The sequence below is a fragment of the Tachysurus vachellii genome, chromosome 11, assembly GCF_030014155.1.
Source record: "Tachysurus vachellii isolate PV-2020 chromosome 11, HZAU_Pvac_v1, whole genome shotgun sequence".
Lineage (NCBI taxonomy): Eukaryota > Metazoa > Chordata > Actinopteri > Siluriformes > Bagridae > Tachysurus > Tachysurus vachellii.
The window spans coordinates 18,837,870-18,856,951 of NC_083470.1; the positions used below are offsets into that span (position 1 = coordinate 18,837,870).

General features: G+C 35.3%; 1 protein-coding gene across 1 annotated transcript in view; it reads right to left on the reverse strand.

The window, feature by feature from the left end:
* Positions 1-19,082, reverse strand: part of cacna2d3a (calcium channel, voltage-dependent, alpha 2/delta subunit 3a) — a 210,801-nt gene that overhangs the window by 96,378 nt on the left and 95,341 nt on the right. The window contains exons 9-11 of the mRNA XM_060881760.1: positions 16,773-16,847; positions 9,888-9,977; positions 8,428-8,541 (exon numbers count right to left, since the gene is read on the reverse strand). Of these exons, the coding sequence (XP_060737743.1) occupies positions 8,428-8,541; positions 9,888-9,977; positions 16,773-16,847 (279 nt within the window). The remainder of the gene's footprint in view (positions 1-8,427; positions 8,542-9,887; positions 9,978-16,772; positions 16,848-19,082) is intronic.

Consider the following 19,082-nt stretch of genomic DNA (forward strand, 5'->3'; position numbering starts at 1 on the left):
TATATTATTTTATGTCTTTATTCTTTTTATGTATTTGCATTTCTTTCTCTTTGCTGCTGTAGCAGAGAAATTTCCCCATTGTGGGACGAATAAAGGTACATACAAAGGTATCTTATCTTATCTTATCTTATCTTATCTTATCTTATCTTATCTTATCTTATCTTATCTTATCTTATCTTATCTTATCTTATCTTATCTTATCTTATCTTATCTTATCTTATCTTAAATACCAGTTCAGGCCAGCCATATAATCGCATTCTTAGAAACACAAGGATTAGGATTAGGGTTAGGTTGAAGCAAAATTTTAAAGGTTGGAACTGAAGGTTTACTGTTACCTAAAACAGTTTGATTTGGATTCCTTTCTTACAGTAAAACCTACTTTCAATGCAGAGGGAACTCTCAAAAAGAGAGTTTAACTAGAAAGTTCAATTCTTTTTATCAGTACATTGGTGCTCCATTTTACCAGCAGAATGGAAATCGACTTATCAAACATTTTTCACTCAGTATAAAGGAATAAATTAATTATTTTATGGCTGAAAGTCTGATAAAAAATTAGGACACTGTTGGCTTTTAGTTTAAGACATTTAAACCCATGTATAGATAACCTTACACAATATTAGAGGATTATGAACAAGCATGTGGGGCATCTCAATGGGTTTGACATCACTATTTACTTTAAAGGTAGAAACATTAGTGTGAAAATTAAAATAACCATTTCTGTTTCTATGACCATATTGCCCCTAGCAGTCTAGGTAAAAACAGAAATTCTCATAAAAAACGCAAAAAGGTTTATTACTGTAGTTTATTGACAGGAAACCCCACCTGCATTGCAGAGACCCTTAAATACATTTATTTTTAAAATGTAGTGATGTTCTATGTTTAACTAGTAAAAATAAACATCCAGGAACCAAAAGATCTCTTCCAGAATACAACTGTTACTAAACAGATGGTAGAATGTACAAACATATAAAACACTACAGTTGTGTGAAAATTGTCCTTATTCAACACTGTGCCCTTTAAATTTATAACTGTGAGAGATTAACAAACTCTATGCCAATTCTAATTCAGCTACATTGTATGTGTTATTTTTGTTGTTGTTTTGTTGGGCTGTTTTTTTGTTCTTAGATTTTTTATGGTTATGTAAAAAAGAGTCATTTGCGTTCACTTACTGTAGCTGTCCAAGCCACAAAAATGAAACCCCATTTATACTATTTTAAAAAGGCCTGTGATTATCAGCATGAACGTAGTCATCTGTACAAAGTACACTGAGATGGATGTACACTTGATTCCAGGGAGTCTAGGATGTTTTAGACTTATTAGAATTAGCTGGAATACAAGCTTCTTTTCACGTCCCTTGCAAGAACCTACGTACCCTGTATGTTAGCTTTGTGTTAGCTTTAAAACTCACCTGGAAGATAATATGTGATCAGCGACAAAGTACACTCAATTTTGAACATCATTCTTAGTGAACATATGCATTTATTTGGCCCAAGATACAAAGCAGTAATATATATACAACAAAACAATTTTGAAATGAAATCTTAAATTCTAACATTTTTGCTGCACTCTTTTTTGGTCTGTACTGGTGTATTTGTAACAGAAATGTGACAAAATTAACGTAAAGACAGCAGTAACAGCAGAAATTACAAAGCTGAAAGGTTTCAGCAGACAAATAGGTCCACATTCAGACCCACGAACACACACAAGCCTCCTGCAATTGGGTGTGTTTGTGTATGACCTCCGTTATGACTTACTGACCCTTAGCCCCTCAGAGTGTTATATCCAGATGGGTTCTGTCTGCATCATTATGTCCTGTGCATAGGGAGGAGCTAACGCACGCACACACAAACACAGAATTATGCAGCAGTAAGAAGTGTTGTAAGACACAGAAAAATGTGTGGATTTGAAGGGAAAAGATGTTTAAAGATGTTTGTCAGAAATATTCCATTTTGCAGTGAAAGTTCAGAGCAGGAGCCCTAATCCTGAAATATTGTGCTCTATAGAGTGGGAAATTTCACACTACTACATGAGTCAGGGATTCAAGATACCCAAAAGTCTCGAAGGCTGGCATGAAAATGAAAACTGAGAAAATGAAAGACTCTGTGAACCCTGTGGTCCAGGCTGAGGCACAGCTCTGGCAGAGAGCTCAGGTGGAGACAGAGATATCCATCCAAGCAGGTCTTCTAGCTTTACAACAACCCAAGTCCTGGGAAAAGACAAGTGGCAGCTGGTCCATGAAGAGTTGGGTGCTGGGGTTGAGTATCTGCAACGCAAGCCAGATGGTGAGGACATATCAACAAGGTGCATGCACTAGATGGGAACATTACATTAGGGCATTAGATCAGAAGAACTCCTGGTTCATTTTGTGGCAGGTCAAGCTTCTCCGTTCCTTTCCAATCTTTCTGTTATGTGTTGCCAAGTTCATCCAACCATCTCAGTTAGGAAAAGGTTAACTCACCAGCATGTTCTTTTTGCCTAACTGGAACATATTCTTAGCTGCTGTCTAAAAGGACAAGGCAAAGTATGCCACTTCTGGTAGTATGACCAGGTCCAGAGACCTGTCCAATTGCCCCTTCAGAGCAGGAAAGATGCCCTTGAAGGCAGCAACATGGCTGTTTGGAGTAGCACACAACTGGCCAATGAGTGTAGCCCTGGTAAAACAGCTCTAATTCCCAGAAAACATCACAGATGTTGACTTTCATCAATCATCAAACCAAATGTTGAAGTTTACATCATTCCTGGAGGAGAGGATGGAGGAGGCCATTGTAAAAAAGTGACCCAAGTATGCACACCTGGTGATAGAGTGACCCAGATGAGGGTGGTGAGAAGGTACAAGCCCAAGGAGATGGGCTGTAGAGGCTTTGCAGATTAGTCCCTATGTAAGGCCTGCAACCTCTTAAGCATCTAAGTTGTAAACACAAGGAAGGCCATCTGAACCAGCACAGACACAAGTCCGGAGCTGAGAACCCCCAGCTCGGTCACCATGGTGAAGCTGTCAATGAGCTGGTTATAATGACCCAATCAAATGTTAGACGAAGATGAGGCATGTGCTTGTGTTCTACACTAATGCATGTACAATTCTAAATGTATTAGATACACATATTTTTGTGGTGTCCATTTGGAACCAGTCACACTAAGCATCCGTTAACAGTGCCAGAGTGGCTTGACACCTCCTTAGTCACCTTGGAGGTATGAATGGATCTGGATGTGTTAAGTGCACTTGACTGTGTAGTGCAGAACTGAGCAAGTACTGAGCAAGGACCAGTGGGGAACAGTACCAAGTCTACAAGACAAGCCAAGCTATTCATGTAAAATGTCTGTGAAGTGGCTGTCTAAAGGTCAACAAACCCAAAACACTTCTTGTTCCCATGTTTACATCACCAATGATGTGTCCAAGTGCCTTGTGATATGTATTTTAAAACCGACCCCTTAAAACTTCTTGAGACATGATAGTTAGAAATGATGATGTGCTAGTTAGAAAGCATTCTTTTTTTTGAGGTTGTGATTAGTAAGTGATAATAAACAAAACATGAGGGTTTATTTCCAGTCTTCATCTTTCCAGTATTTTTCCATGAGTATTTGCCCAATGTAGTCTCAGATTCCAGTTACTGGCTGACAGGACTGGAAACTGATGTGGTCTGCCTGTCTTCCAACAAAGAATAAATTCACTAGCTTGACAATATTTTTTTAACTTGAATAGAGAATATAAAGTGCTTCTGTAAATCGCACAGGATGCCATAGATGTAATTTTCCGCTCCTCTTATAGTCCAGCTGTATCAAGGATATGCATTTCTGTTTATTGTAAAGCGTAGTTATTTGAGTCACTGTCAGCTTCCAGTTCCAATCTGCCCATTCTCCTCTGACTTCTCTTATCCATTCACAATGGATGTTTTCACATGTTTGTTTTTTTGCTCTTCCTGTATAAACTTTAGAGTTATCTGTATGTGTGATAATCTCAGGAAATGTCTAAAATACACAAACCAACCAGATATGCATGACAACATTGGCTGCAGATCCACTTCAACCCTGACCAGCATAAAACAGTTACTGAAGATGAATCAATAAAAATTGCTCCATGTCCACAGGCCTTAATACTTAATACTGTTCTATAATCTTTTGCTTTCAGCTTGTAAATTCCCTTTTTAAAGTTCCCCTTTAATCCTAACTGTATTTAATGAATGTTAAAACTTTAAATTAATGCCATGATCTTCTTAAAGGTGTAAGCCACCCACTTAAGCTGAACAATCAACAGACTTTTCCTGATATCTTCAAAAGCAAAATCTGCTCATCTAAATTTATTAGTTATTCTCTCTCTCTCTCTCTCTCTCTCTCTCTCTCTCTCTCTCTCTCTCTCTCTCTCTCTCTCTCACACACACACACACACACACACACACACACACACATATTCACAGAAATCCTAGAGTAAGTTGAGATCTACTGAATTTATAGTTAGCAAAAAAAAAAGAACCTCTGATCACTGCTTCCTACTGGCTACATTACTGACGATCTATGCAATTATGATATGATTTAATATGATGTCTCACAAGGACAGCATTATTGAGACAATATAAAAAAAAGAAATTATAAATCTGAGATCAACATGTTGGGCACGTTATCCTCTTCAATTGTTCTACATTTAGTACTCTTGTTCTAATAACATTAAATGTGTAAAACTCAAGACTAGACAATCCCTAATGATTTCAGTAGCGCCATTGTCTGAAGAGTTTCTTTTAAAACATAGAAGTAATTAAAATCAATTCACAATGAAATGAAATGAAGTTTGAGAACAGGAAAAAAATCTTTACTGCATATGGGCCTGTTTGCACAGAGCGTGGTGGAAGTCTGTAATCATTAGCCCAGACGTGCCATTAGCAGTGAGCTAGCGTAGATAATAGCTCACAGGTGTGATGGGAGGGGATAGGTACAGGGCAAAAAGAAAAAGAATGAAATCAATTAGAAAAGAGTTTCAATTTTTTTTAACCACTGTGTTTATAAGAAAATTGGCAACATGAATAATTACGTAGCCTCAAACATAATGAGATCTAGGAGCTATAGCTGTTGACGTGCTATAGGCAACTAACTAGGCAAGGATATATACTCACTGTCTACTTTATTACACTTTTACTGTCCACATTTGTTCATATATATTCAGGCTTGCATATTAGGGATAGCTGTTAGAGATAAATAGTAATTTAAATTTTAAAATTTTGAGACAATGTCAACTGTTAAAAGCACTAGAAAAATAGACTGAATTGAACTGATTAAGATATTTAATCTGCCAATCACGTGGCAGTAGCACAATGCATACAGTCATGCAGAATCAAGTCAAGAGCTTCAGTTAAAGTTCACATTAAACATACTTTAACCATGGCATGGTGCTTGGTGCAAGATTTCAGATTTGATTTGAGAAACCGCTAATTTCCTGGAATTTTCACACGCATCAGTTTCTAGTGTTTACATAGAATGGTGTGAAAAAATGTTTTTCTTTTGTAAGGTGATATACAGTGACTACAGTGAAAAGTATTCGTACCCACTGAACTTTTTCAGTTTGACCACAAACAAAGATGTATTTTATTGGGATTTTATTTGATAGACCAACACAAAGTGGAATTGTGAAGTGGAAGGAAAATGATAAATGGTGAACAGATTTTTTTTACAAATAAATATCTGAAAAGTGTGGCATGCATTTGTATTCAGCCGCACTGAGTCAATACTTTGTAGAACCTTTCGCTGTAATTACAGCTGCAAGTCTTTTGGGGTATGTCTCTACCAGCTTTGCACAGCTAGAGAGTGAAATGTTTGCCCATTCTTCTTTGCAAAATAGCTCAATCTCAGTCGGATTGGATGGCGAGCGTTTGTGAACAGCGATTTTCATGTCTTGCCACAGATTCTCAATTGGATTTAGGTCTAGGCTTTGACTGGGCCATTCTAACACACGAATATGCTTTGATCTAAACCACTACATTGTAGCTCTGGCTGTATGTTTAGGGTCATTGGCTTGCTGGAAGATGAACCTCCGCCCCAATCTTAAGTCTTTTGCAGACGCTAACAGGTTTTTATCTAATTTTGCCCTGTATTTGGCTCCATCCATCTTCCCATCAACTCTGACCAGCTTCCCTGTCCCTGCTGAAGAAAAGCATCCCCACAACATGATGCTGTCACCACCATGTTTCACAGACGGGATGGTGCGTTCAGGGTGATGTGCAGTGTTAGGTTTCCGCCACACATAACGTTTTGAATTTTGGTCTCATCTTTATGTAGTTTATATATAGTACATGTTGTAGAAGGTATTACATTTGCCTGGCTTTTGAGATCTTTCAAAAAAAAAAAAAATCTCACATCCATCAACTGACAATAGAGTGACTTATGTATTCTAATGGAAAGAGTCAGCGGGGCTACTGAGAAACTGCTTTCATCCTTTACTTCCTACAGATTGTCTCATTTGCCCATAGGAACAACTCATGAATCTGATTTACCTATTTCTTTTTCACAGAACGCAACTAAAAATCATAAGCCTTTAGATATTGTGTATATAAAGCACTACAAAACCTGTTTTATGAAGAAAAGCATCCCACTGTTTATTACATGATCTCTATATAAAATGTTCTAATCAGTATATTCCACAATGACAACAGCGTATCTACTTTTCTGTGCATGAAACTTAAATGCAATAAAGAAAAAAATTCACATTGATAACCTTTATATGTTCAGTTACTGTATTTCAACCTAAAAATAATTCAATGAAAAAAGTTGCTAAATAAACAACTGTTTTTCGCCTTTATTTTCTTTTGTGTTCCTTAAATGGTTCTATTTTTCTGTTAAAAACTTTTTATACTAAGACAGTTAGACCGAATAGAAAGCATTTCAAAACTAAGATGCTAGCTTGCCAGGTCTGTGGAGAAAAGAGCGTTGCCATGGTGACAGTACCAAAGGTGCTGATGATAAATGCCTATTGTGAGAGTAGATGCCCAACAGGGTCAGCAGTACTAACCTGTCCTAACCTACCAACCTTTTTTTTTTAAATGAGAGACGTACAAGAAGAGTACGAAAATCTAATAGTCACAGAGGAGAGGTACAAGCATACACAGATCCTCAAGACTTCATAGATGCAAAAACAGAATGTCTAAATCAAAATTCTAAAAATATACACTCAATTTATGTAAAAAAAAAAAAAAAAAAAAAACATACAATAATTGGAGCAAGTTCAGTTCTTATAGTGTGTGGACTTGATAAATGAGAAGCACAAATATGCAAATATGTTACAGAAACCTGCTATGATGCCAAATATAGTTCGCTATATATTAGTAAAGTTAATGTGCAAGAGGTTTTATGCTAGGTTTCATGTAAATTGAAAATGTGCACAAATATAAATAATAATAATAATAATAATGATGATGATTAGCATGTGATTATACTGTACTTTTGGCATATAGCATCATTTAATATGTCTTCAATCATTCTTTCTCTCATCGTTCATGTTTAAATACAAACTTATTAAAATATCCTTCATTTCACAAATTAGGCATTTTAATAAATGCACTGAAGAATGACCATCCATCAGTTTTGCCTTTTATACACAGTATACATCCTCTGTTATATACAGCCACTGATAATCTAAAAAAACCCAAAATTTCCATGTTTGAAAACGTCATTATCATATCAACTCCACAGGGATCTCGGAATCATGAGCATCGTGGAAGAGCATTAACTATGGCATATTTCGGAAGAGTAGTGACTCCAGAATGGAAAGAGAACAGAAAAAGGAACATTAAATGTGCAACACGTGGCCAGATAATAGTGGAGCAGTTTGTCAGCAGGCCACATGGGAACATATTATGTGCAGCACACAAGGAGGAAACATTACAGACGAGGCGCCAGGGGGAAACTTTAACAGTGAAACGCTAATGGGTGGAAGGGGGGCAGTGAGGGGTGTTGAGGGCATAAGAAGTGTAGTGCACAGTGGGAGAACATTAGCGCTGTATTGGCACTTACTGAAGAGAGACCTGGCCGTGATTAAGGTCATAAGCTCACACTCATCCGCACATCTACAGAGTGTAAAGCTTTAGGCTTTGTTGAGGATCTGTTAAGCACATCAGTGATCATTTCGTGTGTGTGTGTGTGTGTGTGTGTGTGTGTGTGTGAGTGTGTGTGTGCGTCTGTGTGAGACGTCATCACAACACGCATTCAGACAAAGCCCTTTTCAAATCACGTGCATCGAACATGAATAAAGCTCTTGTAAAAAGTAATCAAACCCCCAATAGAGCATGTGTGCAATATACTTATGCTGTGTGCACTAATTAAGAAAAGAGCAAACAGACATATTTTAGGACATGTGGCTTCATCCAGTACTGCAAAGTGCAGAATAAGTTCTCTAAATATAAATAAATAAATAAATAAATAAATAAATAAATAAATAAATAAAAATACCTTTCTGTCTGGTGAGTTGTATTTATCAAAGATGGTGTCATACATGTCCACTGCTCCATCTGTCACCAGCATGATGGCTTGACTGCACACACTTCCACGGCCTGTTTCGTTAAACTGAACACATGCGCACACATGTTATACTTACATTTATACCTTTTCATGTATTCCTTAATAAAATACTATTAATATATAATCACAAAAGTATAATAATAGAAATCAGAAGAACCTGAATAATGGTAATCTGCCATATTGAAAACCAATCGTTGTATTTGTCCAGTGTCAATTAAAAAAACCACTACAGCTATTGGCTATTTAAAGAGAAGCAATTAACTGCCATGGCAACCCCACACTGTTGTGCATCCCAGAGTGCACTTCAGTACTGCCTTGTTGTTTAGGGGAATTCTCATTAATCACTTTATCCATTAACTAACATTAAGGTCAAAGAGGTTTGTTTGCAAGCTGATTTTTGTATAATCAATCAGCTATGTAAGCCTTTATCAAGTCAACCATAATTAAACATACACATGCTAGGTTAATTACCTGAACATCTAAAGAAAGCTGTGTGCTGAAAGCTCTTATGTAACTTTGTTAGTGTTAAAGGCGGCAATTAGTAACGACAATAATGCTGCCTAAAGATTATTTGCTATTATTTTACATTAACATTTATGACATATACTGTAGCTGACACACTTATACAGAGCGACTTACATTTATCTCATTAATACAGCTGAGCATTTGAGGGATAAGGGCCTTGCTCAAGGGCCCAGCAGGGGGCAGCTTGGTGGTCCTGGGCGTTCCGATCCACTGAGCTACTGTTTGCTACCACTAGTTAGGTCTATAACTATATAGTTGTATGAACAAGATACTAATTTATATGTTCATACTAAAATCTGTAAACATGATGAACAATCTTCATAATCGTAATAAATAAAGGTGTCCTATATTTAAAACTCTCCTGTTGTCCTTGGGGTAAAATTTTAACCAATTTTATATTGTTGTATGGAAATATGTTTTTATTTCATGTAAATGAGGTCTGTTGACCATAAATGACAAAATTATTAGTACATTTTGTTTTAATGAGTTTAAGTGTGAAGTATATTAAAAGGGGTAACAGATTTGGCTGATAATTTATATTTCATGCTTTAAGAATGGTTTATTGACTTAAATTTTGATAAAACATTTTCCTTAATCTTTTTTTTTAACTTCTTGTTTTTTACGACGATTCAAGTAACCTGTTAATAGCTTCAGTCAATTTTAATATTTGTTGAGATTGTTACTGTTACTAAAGGGCATGAAGATAACGGAATTAGTAAAGCAGCTAAATCTTGATCCTAAACTGTAATAAACACAACAAATATTTATTTACAAACAAACTGAAAGAAACACCACTGTGTGTGTGTGTGTGTGTGTGTGTGTGTGTGTGTGTGTGTGTGTTTGTGTGTGTGTGTGATTTCACTAACATTATTGAGGAGCTCAAAAGCCTCAGTCAGAGCGATGTCCAGCATCCCTATACCGTTAGCACTTAGCTTGTCAAGGTGTTCACGGAAATGCTGCAGAGAAAAGAAGAGAAAAATTGAAGATAGTCCAGTTATAATGTACATGTGTGTTTGTTTTTTTCTGCAGCTGGTTCAACAAAACATTTATATTCAAAGCTCATTAAATCTAATGGCTCTAATTTTTAAAATGTGATCTAACAGATAAAAGCTACAAAAGATCTACATCATGCACTAATAGTGCTCCACAGAGGAAGGATTTGCACTGTTGCAAATGCTCTATGAACATTTTATTTCATTAGAAGAAGAAAAGTGAGCAGAACAGTTACTAAAATGGATGTTGCCAGATTGAACTAATTTAAATGTACTTAGTGTAAAGAGCTAAATAATCTGAATGAGAGCAAATACATTTCAGCAATTGTAAATGCTGAGTGTGTGAGTATCTATGATGGATACAAGATGATGTAAGATATATTTCAAACAGTGGGAGAGGGAAAGAGGGATTATGAAGCAAATAATAAGTTTCCATTTTCCATTTTGTAAAGTTTTAGTATGGTTACTGAGATATAGTTAGACTGGAGTGTTTTTCTGAAATCTGTGCATCTTGGTAGAACAAAGTTCCTTCAGTGTACCTTCAACTGGATTAGCTTAAAATTATCCTAAAATAAATTGCTCAATAAACATATTAGCACAAAATTCAAAAAGTTTAAGGTGTTTTATATTTAAACACTGGTCAACACTATTCCAGTATCAACAATGACTGGTTGTTGTGAAATGTAAAAACATTTGCAGTTGCTCCAATTATGAATTATGAATTAATGGAAATAATCAATACTTCAATTTTTTTTTTTTTGTAATAGACCTATGGCAATATGTTTACAACAAAAAACTGTGTATCAGACAATCCCTATAGTTTTTTCAGCATCTTCTGCAATCCTTTACTTGTTAATAGCAATATAGAGCAATCGAACATTTATTAATTGATTGCTTATTTGTTCAGGAAGAAAATTAACTGGATGTCATCATTTTTTTCCATGAGACATGTGTACCACAGTGACAGTGGTAAGTGATGTTGTGATCTTCCTGCACAAGGTGACATAAGATAAAAGCAAATGCATTAGATTGAAACCAGACCACTGCTGCAGAGGCACCAGAAACAATCACACAGATTCAGACCTCAGCAAATGTGTTCACTCTGAAAATCTCCTTACTAGAGCATAATTGTTTCAAACCTGATCTGTGGTCCTAATCAATGTGGTGACTGCCAGAATTGACACTGCCAGAATTGACACTATAATACTACTGCTACTACTACTACTGCTACTACTACTACTACTACTACTAATAATAATAATAATGATAATAATAATAATAATAATAATAATAATAATAATAATAATAATAATAATAATAATAATAATAATAATAATAATATTTTTTCTAAACCTGGCAGTCAGGAAATATTTTTGGTTTTAGGATTCTTAGTGAAAATGGCACCTTTTTATTGCTGATACAGATGTTATTACAAGTGAATGAATGAAAAGTTACTAAACTAAAATATTAGAATAACAAATTCTTCACTTCCAAGCAATCATATTCTCTCTCTCTCTCTCTTTCTTTCTCTCTCTCGCTGTGTGTGTGCCTGTGTGTATGTGCGTAATAGGGTCTAAAGACCCAATGGACCTCATCTGTGTGTCTTATTATTAAAGACAGCCTCCGGGGAAGCAGAGAAATGGCGTTAATCTAAATAAACCCCACTGTTTGTCTCTCTCTCTCTCACTAACACACACACTCTCTCTCTTTCTCTCCCCTTCACCTATCCAGACGTCATGACACCTCTCTTTTGCTGGGTTTTCTAAAAAACACAAACTTTATAATTGAAATGTCTACAGGCATTTTCCATTACACTCCCTGTTCCATTTTCTTATTAACAAGTTTTCAATGAAGATGCTTGTGTGTGTGTGTGTGTGTGTGTGTGTGTGTGTGTGTGTGTGTGTGTGTGTGTGTGTGTGTGTGTGTGTGTGTGTGAGTGTGTTTGAGAGAGAGAGAGAGAGAGAGAGAGAGAGAGAGAGAGAGAGAGAGAGAGAGAGAGAGAGAGAGAAAGAAAGAGAGAGAGAAGAAAGAGGATCTTATTCTTCTCTTTGATTGCACCTACCAGGATGGGCAAGTCACTTAGAAAGTCTCTCTTCCAGTCTTTTATGAAATTCATAAAACCAACTTGAAATAAGCATGAAGGTGTACCAGCTAGTGAACAGAACCAATTTATTTTAGATTGCCTAACACGAAATAGCTCAGAAGTGACAGTATATGTGTATACTGTACATGCATGTAAGAGTAATTTTTTTAAGTCATTATTTTTCTGTACTCTCTCTCTCTCTCTCTCTCTCTCTCTCGCTCTCTCTATATATATATGTATATATATATATATATATATATATATATATATATATATATATATATATATGTATATATATACATATATATATATATATATATATATATATATATATGTATATATATACATATATATATATATATATATATATATATATATATATATATATATATATATATATATAGTTAAAGTTATAGTTAATTACTACAACACTTAAACTCTTTGCACATCTGTCTCTACTCCTTGTCATTGCTTGTTTCCCTTGTGTCACTGTTTTCATTTTAGGTCAGTATTTAAACCTCGTGTGTGTTTATATTATCATAAAACGTTCATTTTGTTCTTTGTTGCAGTACCGTTACTGTGCCATCCTTTTTTTCTAGTTTTTTCTTCTGTTTTTTTGACTTTGTATGCTTCTACTTACCTTCTACGACTTCTGTCTAGCTCGTGTTAACCTGTTTTGCTAATCGACCGACCGTGCTTAACATGTTCTTGAATTTGACACACCAATTCACTGATTTTCTAGTATAAAAAGTCAAAAAGTCTTTTGTCTTTCAAGGACAAAACTAAGGCTGAATATATTTAAATCAGTTGTCTGAACTGTCAACATGTAATATCATGGCATGAACACTAAACGTAGCACCAGATGTGAAAGTTCCTCATGTTCCAGTCAGCAGGTACATTCTTTCAGTGACTGAATGCCTGCTGCTTCTCCTCCCTTTGCTTATTTTTCTCCATTTATTTTAGCTCCCATCCTGTAATACTGCACAGGAGCCAAACTGAGTTAAACCTGCTGCGATTAAAATCAGAAGTCAGCGTAGCCCAGAGAAACTTATCAACAGGAATTATTATAGCTTGTTAGTATTTTGTTCTGTTGGAGTTTGGTTCTAGCTGAAAGCATTTAGACTGCGAATGTGATTATACTACCAGCAGTGCACTGTAAGTAAGGAGAAGGGAAATGCTAAATAGCTGTCTCAGAAAATTGGACTATTATATGTCAAAACCTGTGCGAATATAATTTGGTCCTGTTTAGCCAAACTGCTTAAATCAGCTTTAATATACAGCATGAAATCATATAGGTTTATGTATATATACATAATATGGTCTGATACCATATTTTATTGTTGATAAGAATTGCTCAAAATTCACCAAAAATAATAATTAATTGTTATTAATCTTTTATTTAAATCCTACTGATTATTTTTATGGTTATAATTTTAACCACTGCTGCTTTTTTACTGATGCTGTTTGTTCGTGTTTGATATACAAAGCCATGATTTGTGAGACTAGCATTTGACAAAATAAAAAGAGGAAAAAAGAACAATAATTGTCTGTTGGACCATCATAGCAGTTTCAGTTTACCTCTGCAAAGATTCTACAAGATCTACAAAGAATCTAAAATATTCTGACACTTCATTTGAGTTGAAATCTGGTGACTATGAAGGTCTTAAGATATGATTTACATTATTTTCATCCTTATCAAACCAGTCAGACAGCCCTCAAGCCCTAGGTTCGGGACATTCCCTTGAAATGCGAAAAAGCCACTTTTATCATGGTAGAAGTGGTTCATTATAGCATTAAGCTGATTCTTTAGAATGCTGTTGTATGTATTTGCAGGAATCCTTCACTCTAATGGGTTGGATCTGACCCAAACAACACTAGCCAAATGCAATCTCCAACAAAACAGAACTACATTTTTTAAAATTGCCAACGGTTAGTGTATTAAAAAGTCTTTATTACTATTTTTGCAGGGGCGCAATAGATTAGTGGTTAGCACGTTTGTCCTATACTTTAGGGGTTGGTTGTTGTGTTGCAGAGTTTGCATGTTTTGCTGAGTTTCCTCAGGGTACTCTGGTTTCTCCCCAAGTCAAAAAACATGTGTTGTAGGCTGGCTGGCAATCTCTAAATTGTCTATAGAGTGCGATTGTGGCCTGTCATGGTTTGGCATTTGTCCATGGTGTCCACTGTCTTGTGCCCTCAGTTCCATGGTATGGGCTCCAGATTCCTTGCTCCCTTAATTAGGATGAGTGGTACTTAATACGGATGGATCGATGGGTAGATAGCTATGTAAATGAGTGTCAAATGCATTTAAAAAAGCAACCTAACATAAAGCTGCTCATTTATGTTTCCTGATAATAAAGTGGGTTTACTAGAATAATGTCAACTTTATTAATGAATTATTAAACTACTAATGTAGTGTGTAAATTAATTGTATCATTATTTGCCTTTTGTGTGCAGCTCTACCTCAATAAAACAGAGTCTACTAATTTCTATGAAAGCTGTACAATTACGAAGAGTAAGTGTAAATTATTGCCCTATTATTAACTTGGTTAATTAGACTTGTTCATAGCATGTTGGTGCAATTGTTAGCATGGCTGCCACACAGAGCCAGTGTCTTAGGCTTGAAGCTCAGCTTAGGTCACTATGTGTGTGGGTTTATATTTTTTATTTTTATTATTACATTTTTTATTACATTTTTATTATTACAAAAACAAATTAGGCTGCATTTAAGGTTGTGTTAAATGTAATTTCACATGGAACTAACAAATAAACTTCAGAAGTTGAGTGTAAGAGATATTTTTTTGTGGAACTGATTTACACATTTGAATGAAGTAAATTGCATGAAATATTTTAAAGTAGCTTTTTATACTATTACACTGGGGAAAAATTGTTTGTTGAATTTACATGATTTAAATGTGTCCATTCAGGCCCATGTGAATGAATTGACTGGAATTAATATTTAAATGTTCCACATTTTTTGACTGATGATATTCTTAGACCTGTGACAGTTCTGAACAATTATCAGGATGTATTTATTGTATTGTATAATATGTAATTATAGATGTTGTACAGCCAGAATAATTTGATAATGTATTTTCAAAGCCCTGAAATATAATCAACAACCCTATAGCTGATAGGCAGCAATGTTAAACAGTGCAATACACTTCTGCACATAATTCGATCATGTTCATTTAATACAATTCTGCACCAACAACCTTGTAAGCTTTGATAATGGTCACTGAAACAATGTTTTTTTTTTACATCTTTCCAGTAATTATAAATTGTCACTTTAGTCACTGTTTTTTTGAGGCAGGCAGCTAAAGTGTCTAATGCCATTTGTACCCACATAATCCACTGTCTTTCAAAGCCACTCAGATTTTTTCCTTTCCTATTTTGATTCTAAATTGATGTCGCCTCCTCACCACATTCATGCAATAAACCTTTATGTATTCCTCCACTAATTTAATAATTCATTCATTTTTTTAATTCACGCATTCATTTTTAGTAAATTCTATATTCTGTACAGAGTCAGACTGAGAGCAATATAAGACGGAATGTCAGTTCAAAATTTTTCAATGCCACTTAGATACACTGAAATAAATGGTTTGTGATGTAAAAGAAGACTGGAGAACCCAAAGGAAACCCACACAAACTTAAGGGGGCATATGACACTCAGGGTCACACCAGGGATCCTTAGATAAAAAATTAATAACTAAATTCAAAGACAGAGACAGAGCTTTGCTAGTGAAATGAAATCATTTGGCTTAAGTGGTCAAAAAAGGAACAAGGAAAGAGTCCGTTTTCCCCCTCAATCTCTCCACCTTGCTGTCACATTCTCTTCCTCCACTTCCCCCATCCTTCTGACCCTCTGATGTGTGTTGTCAAGAGTAATCAAGGTAATAACTTTCACTGTCTGCCTTGGCTCCATCAATCCTATTACCTATGTTTGTGTGTATGTCTGGGTGAGAGACAGTGAGAGTGAGAGAAGAGAGATAGAAGAGAGAGATGGAGGGAGGCACAGCAAGAAGAAGGCAGGCCACTATCAGACCTTATTGTACAAGACAACTCGACTTGCAGCAAGTGATTGCACAGAACTATTTCACTCTGACAATGATGTACATAGCAGATAGGAACCAGAAGCATGATAGCATCATAAAATTTAATTTTAATCTCTTCTATGGGGATAGTTTATCATATACATATTTGGTAAGTCTGTTTAACTAATGATTAGGCCATCCAGTGTTTATGGAAAAAATGTGTTTTATTAAAATCTTGTCTAGTGGTAAAAGAATTCATTTAAATCAATTGTTTCTCTCACTTTTATGCATTATACCTAATTTGCGTAGAACTGAAAATCTGACTTCATTCAGATACTTTGAGGTAACATTCTGTTATTTTGTCGTTCACTAGTGTGAAGGTAGTGGGAGTATTTACTTTTACTCTCACCCACAGGTTCAGTTCATTGCACAGGGTAAGACAAGGGATCACGGACATAGAAAAAAATAACATGACTCAGGTGTTACCTAGCAACATTGTCCCCAAAACATCACCCTTAAAACATCAGAAAGAAACTTTACAAGAAACTTTGACACAGTTAGTGACTTATATATACAGTATATATATATGAACAAAGAAAGAAGCACACACAACCATACATGTATGTAAATACATGCACTTACATCTTTGTTGGTGATGTCAGCTTGTACCAGAGTTCCATTCAGACATGGTTCCACATAATGCAGGTCCTCATTGTACTGCACACGGCAAAGGAAGAAAAGTGGAAATTCATTCATTTGAAGCAAAACATCACTGTATATGTGTATGTGTGAGAGTGTATGTGCGTAAGGGGCAACTATCCAGCCCAATCAGCTATTTGAGAATGGTGCATGCAACATCATTACATCTTCCATCCACAGAATACTGGATTGAGTCTCACTAGGCTGTACAGACTCTGCAGGATATCACAAAGATTTGTTGTTGTTTTTTTGTGATTGTTGCGGATTTCTCCAGATTTTTGGTTTTCTTTTCTTGTGGAAAATTACTTGAACTGGTGAAATTGCAAGCACAGGATTCTTCTTTTCAACTACCAGTAGCAAAGACATAAATCAAAAATTGGCTGAATGTGTGTTTTGTAATGAATCTGCAGGAAATCTGAAAAATGGAAAAAAAATTCTCCGAAGTTTGTTAAGCTTTGTGATTTTTATGTTCAAGTCTGCAGTCACAAAATCTTGGAGGAACTGTGTATAAGGACTGACAGACACACATCCACACAGCATAGAGCCACAAGCTTGTCCAATGTAGTTGTATGATACACCGATATGTTATTTTGTGTATTTACTGCACTCATTTATTTATTTTGTTTATTAACAAAATGTTCATTTCTAGCCTGTGTATGGCTTACATGTGGTTTGATTCAACCTTTGCTGATTATCAGAATATCAAAATAGCTAAGAGCAGAATATCAGAGAAGCTATAATCTTTTTTTAATAAGAATAGTAATGCAACCTCTACTAGGACTCATAACTTGACCACTATTTCAAATCTCTTCATTCCTTCCATCCCCAATAATCAGTCCATTCTTCATTTTCTGCATGGCTTCCAGTTTTTCACTTCTCCTCTACTCGCCATCAGTAGCTCTGAAGCTTAACCCCATCCCCAGCTAATCCGTCTGACTTTTTCTGATAATATTGTTAATTTTATGCATGACTAGAAATTAGACTTCAAAGTAAATGAGAAAATGACGCTGTCCTTCTCCACTGTGCAGGCTGTAACACAGTAATCTTGTTGTAAGTGAACAGGATGTGCCCTCACTGACAAGTGTGGTTATGGTATTAAAACATTTGTCTCTATTTAACACACAACAATGTCTATTGTTCAGATCAAGCCAATCTGAAGAAGCAGCTCTTCTTATTTATGTATATACAACAAAGTGTTTGTTTGGAAATCTTTATGACATTTTTGAGGAAAAATGTTGTTTACTGTAACTCTCGTTATATGACTATATATAAAATATGACATATTACTAAATGACTAAGATTTATAAAGCTTTCTGCATGGGTAATCAGTCTGCAATAAAGTGTGAAAATGTAGAATGTAAAAATCCATCTAATCAAATCATAGCATATGCAGGCTAAATGCTGTTTTTAATTAAAGTCAATTATACCAATTTGATATAACTATTTCTGTTTATAAATTAGGAGTAGGAGGCTTCCCTTTATTTTCATGCAGTTTAGATTTATTTATAACAATTGTATGCTCTTCATAACATTCTTCTTCTTTTTCTGGTTCACAGTCCAATTAGTCTGTGAATTCATCAACTCATACATTCTTCCTTCTGTCTACCTATGACATGCTAACCTTTCTTTTATATTTAAGTCTGGGATGACATTTAATTTAGTGCATTCGCCCACACTCTCCAACAGTTTCACAAGGATGCCATGAGGACGCTTTTTTCCAGAATTACAGTAAGAAATACATCCAAACTCTTGGATGTGTAGGAACAATATGATGTGTATTTAGATGTGTATTTATTTTGTGTGTGTGTGTGTGTGTGTGATTGTGTGTGTGTGTGTGTGTGTGTGTATATATATATATATATATATATATATATATATATATATATATATATATACATATATATATATATATATATATGCACACAGTGTATAAAGGACTGAGGGTCAAAACAGTCAATGCATTGGCACTCAGTGCAGAGACTGAAGTGCATTAAGGTTTACCAACTAAAGGCTTTTTTTCTTTTCATAAAATATAATATGAATTAACACAACATTTTGAAAGTTATTCACACTCACCATAAATCTAAAATCCACAACCCACAAATCCAAAGGATAAACAAAATAGTAGGTGACATCCAGGAAACAGTCAAACAACCTTGAGCAGCACTACTCATAATTTCATACAAGTGAAAGGAAGCAACGTTTCAATTACCTTTAAAGGAAGCAACGTTTTAGCACTATTTTTATAGTGTT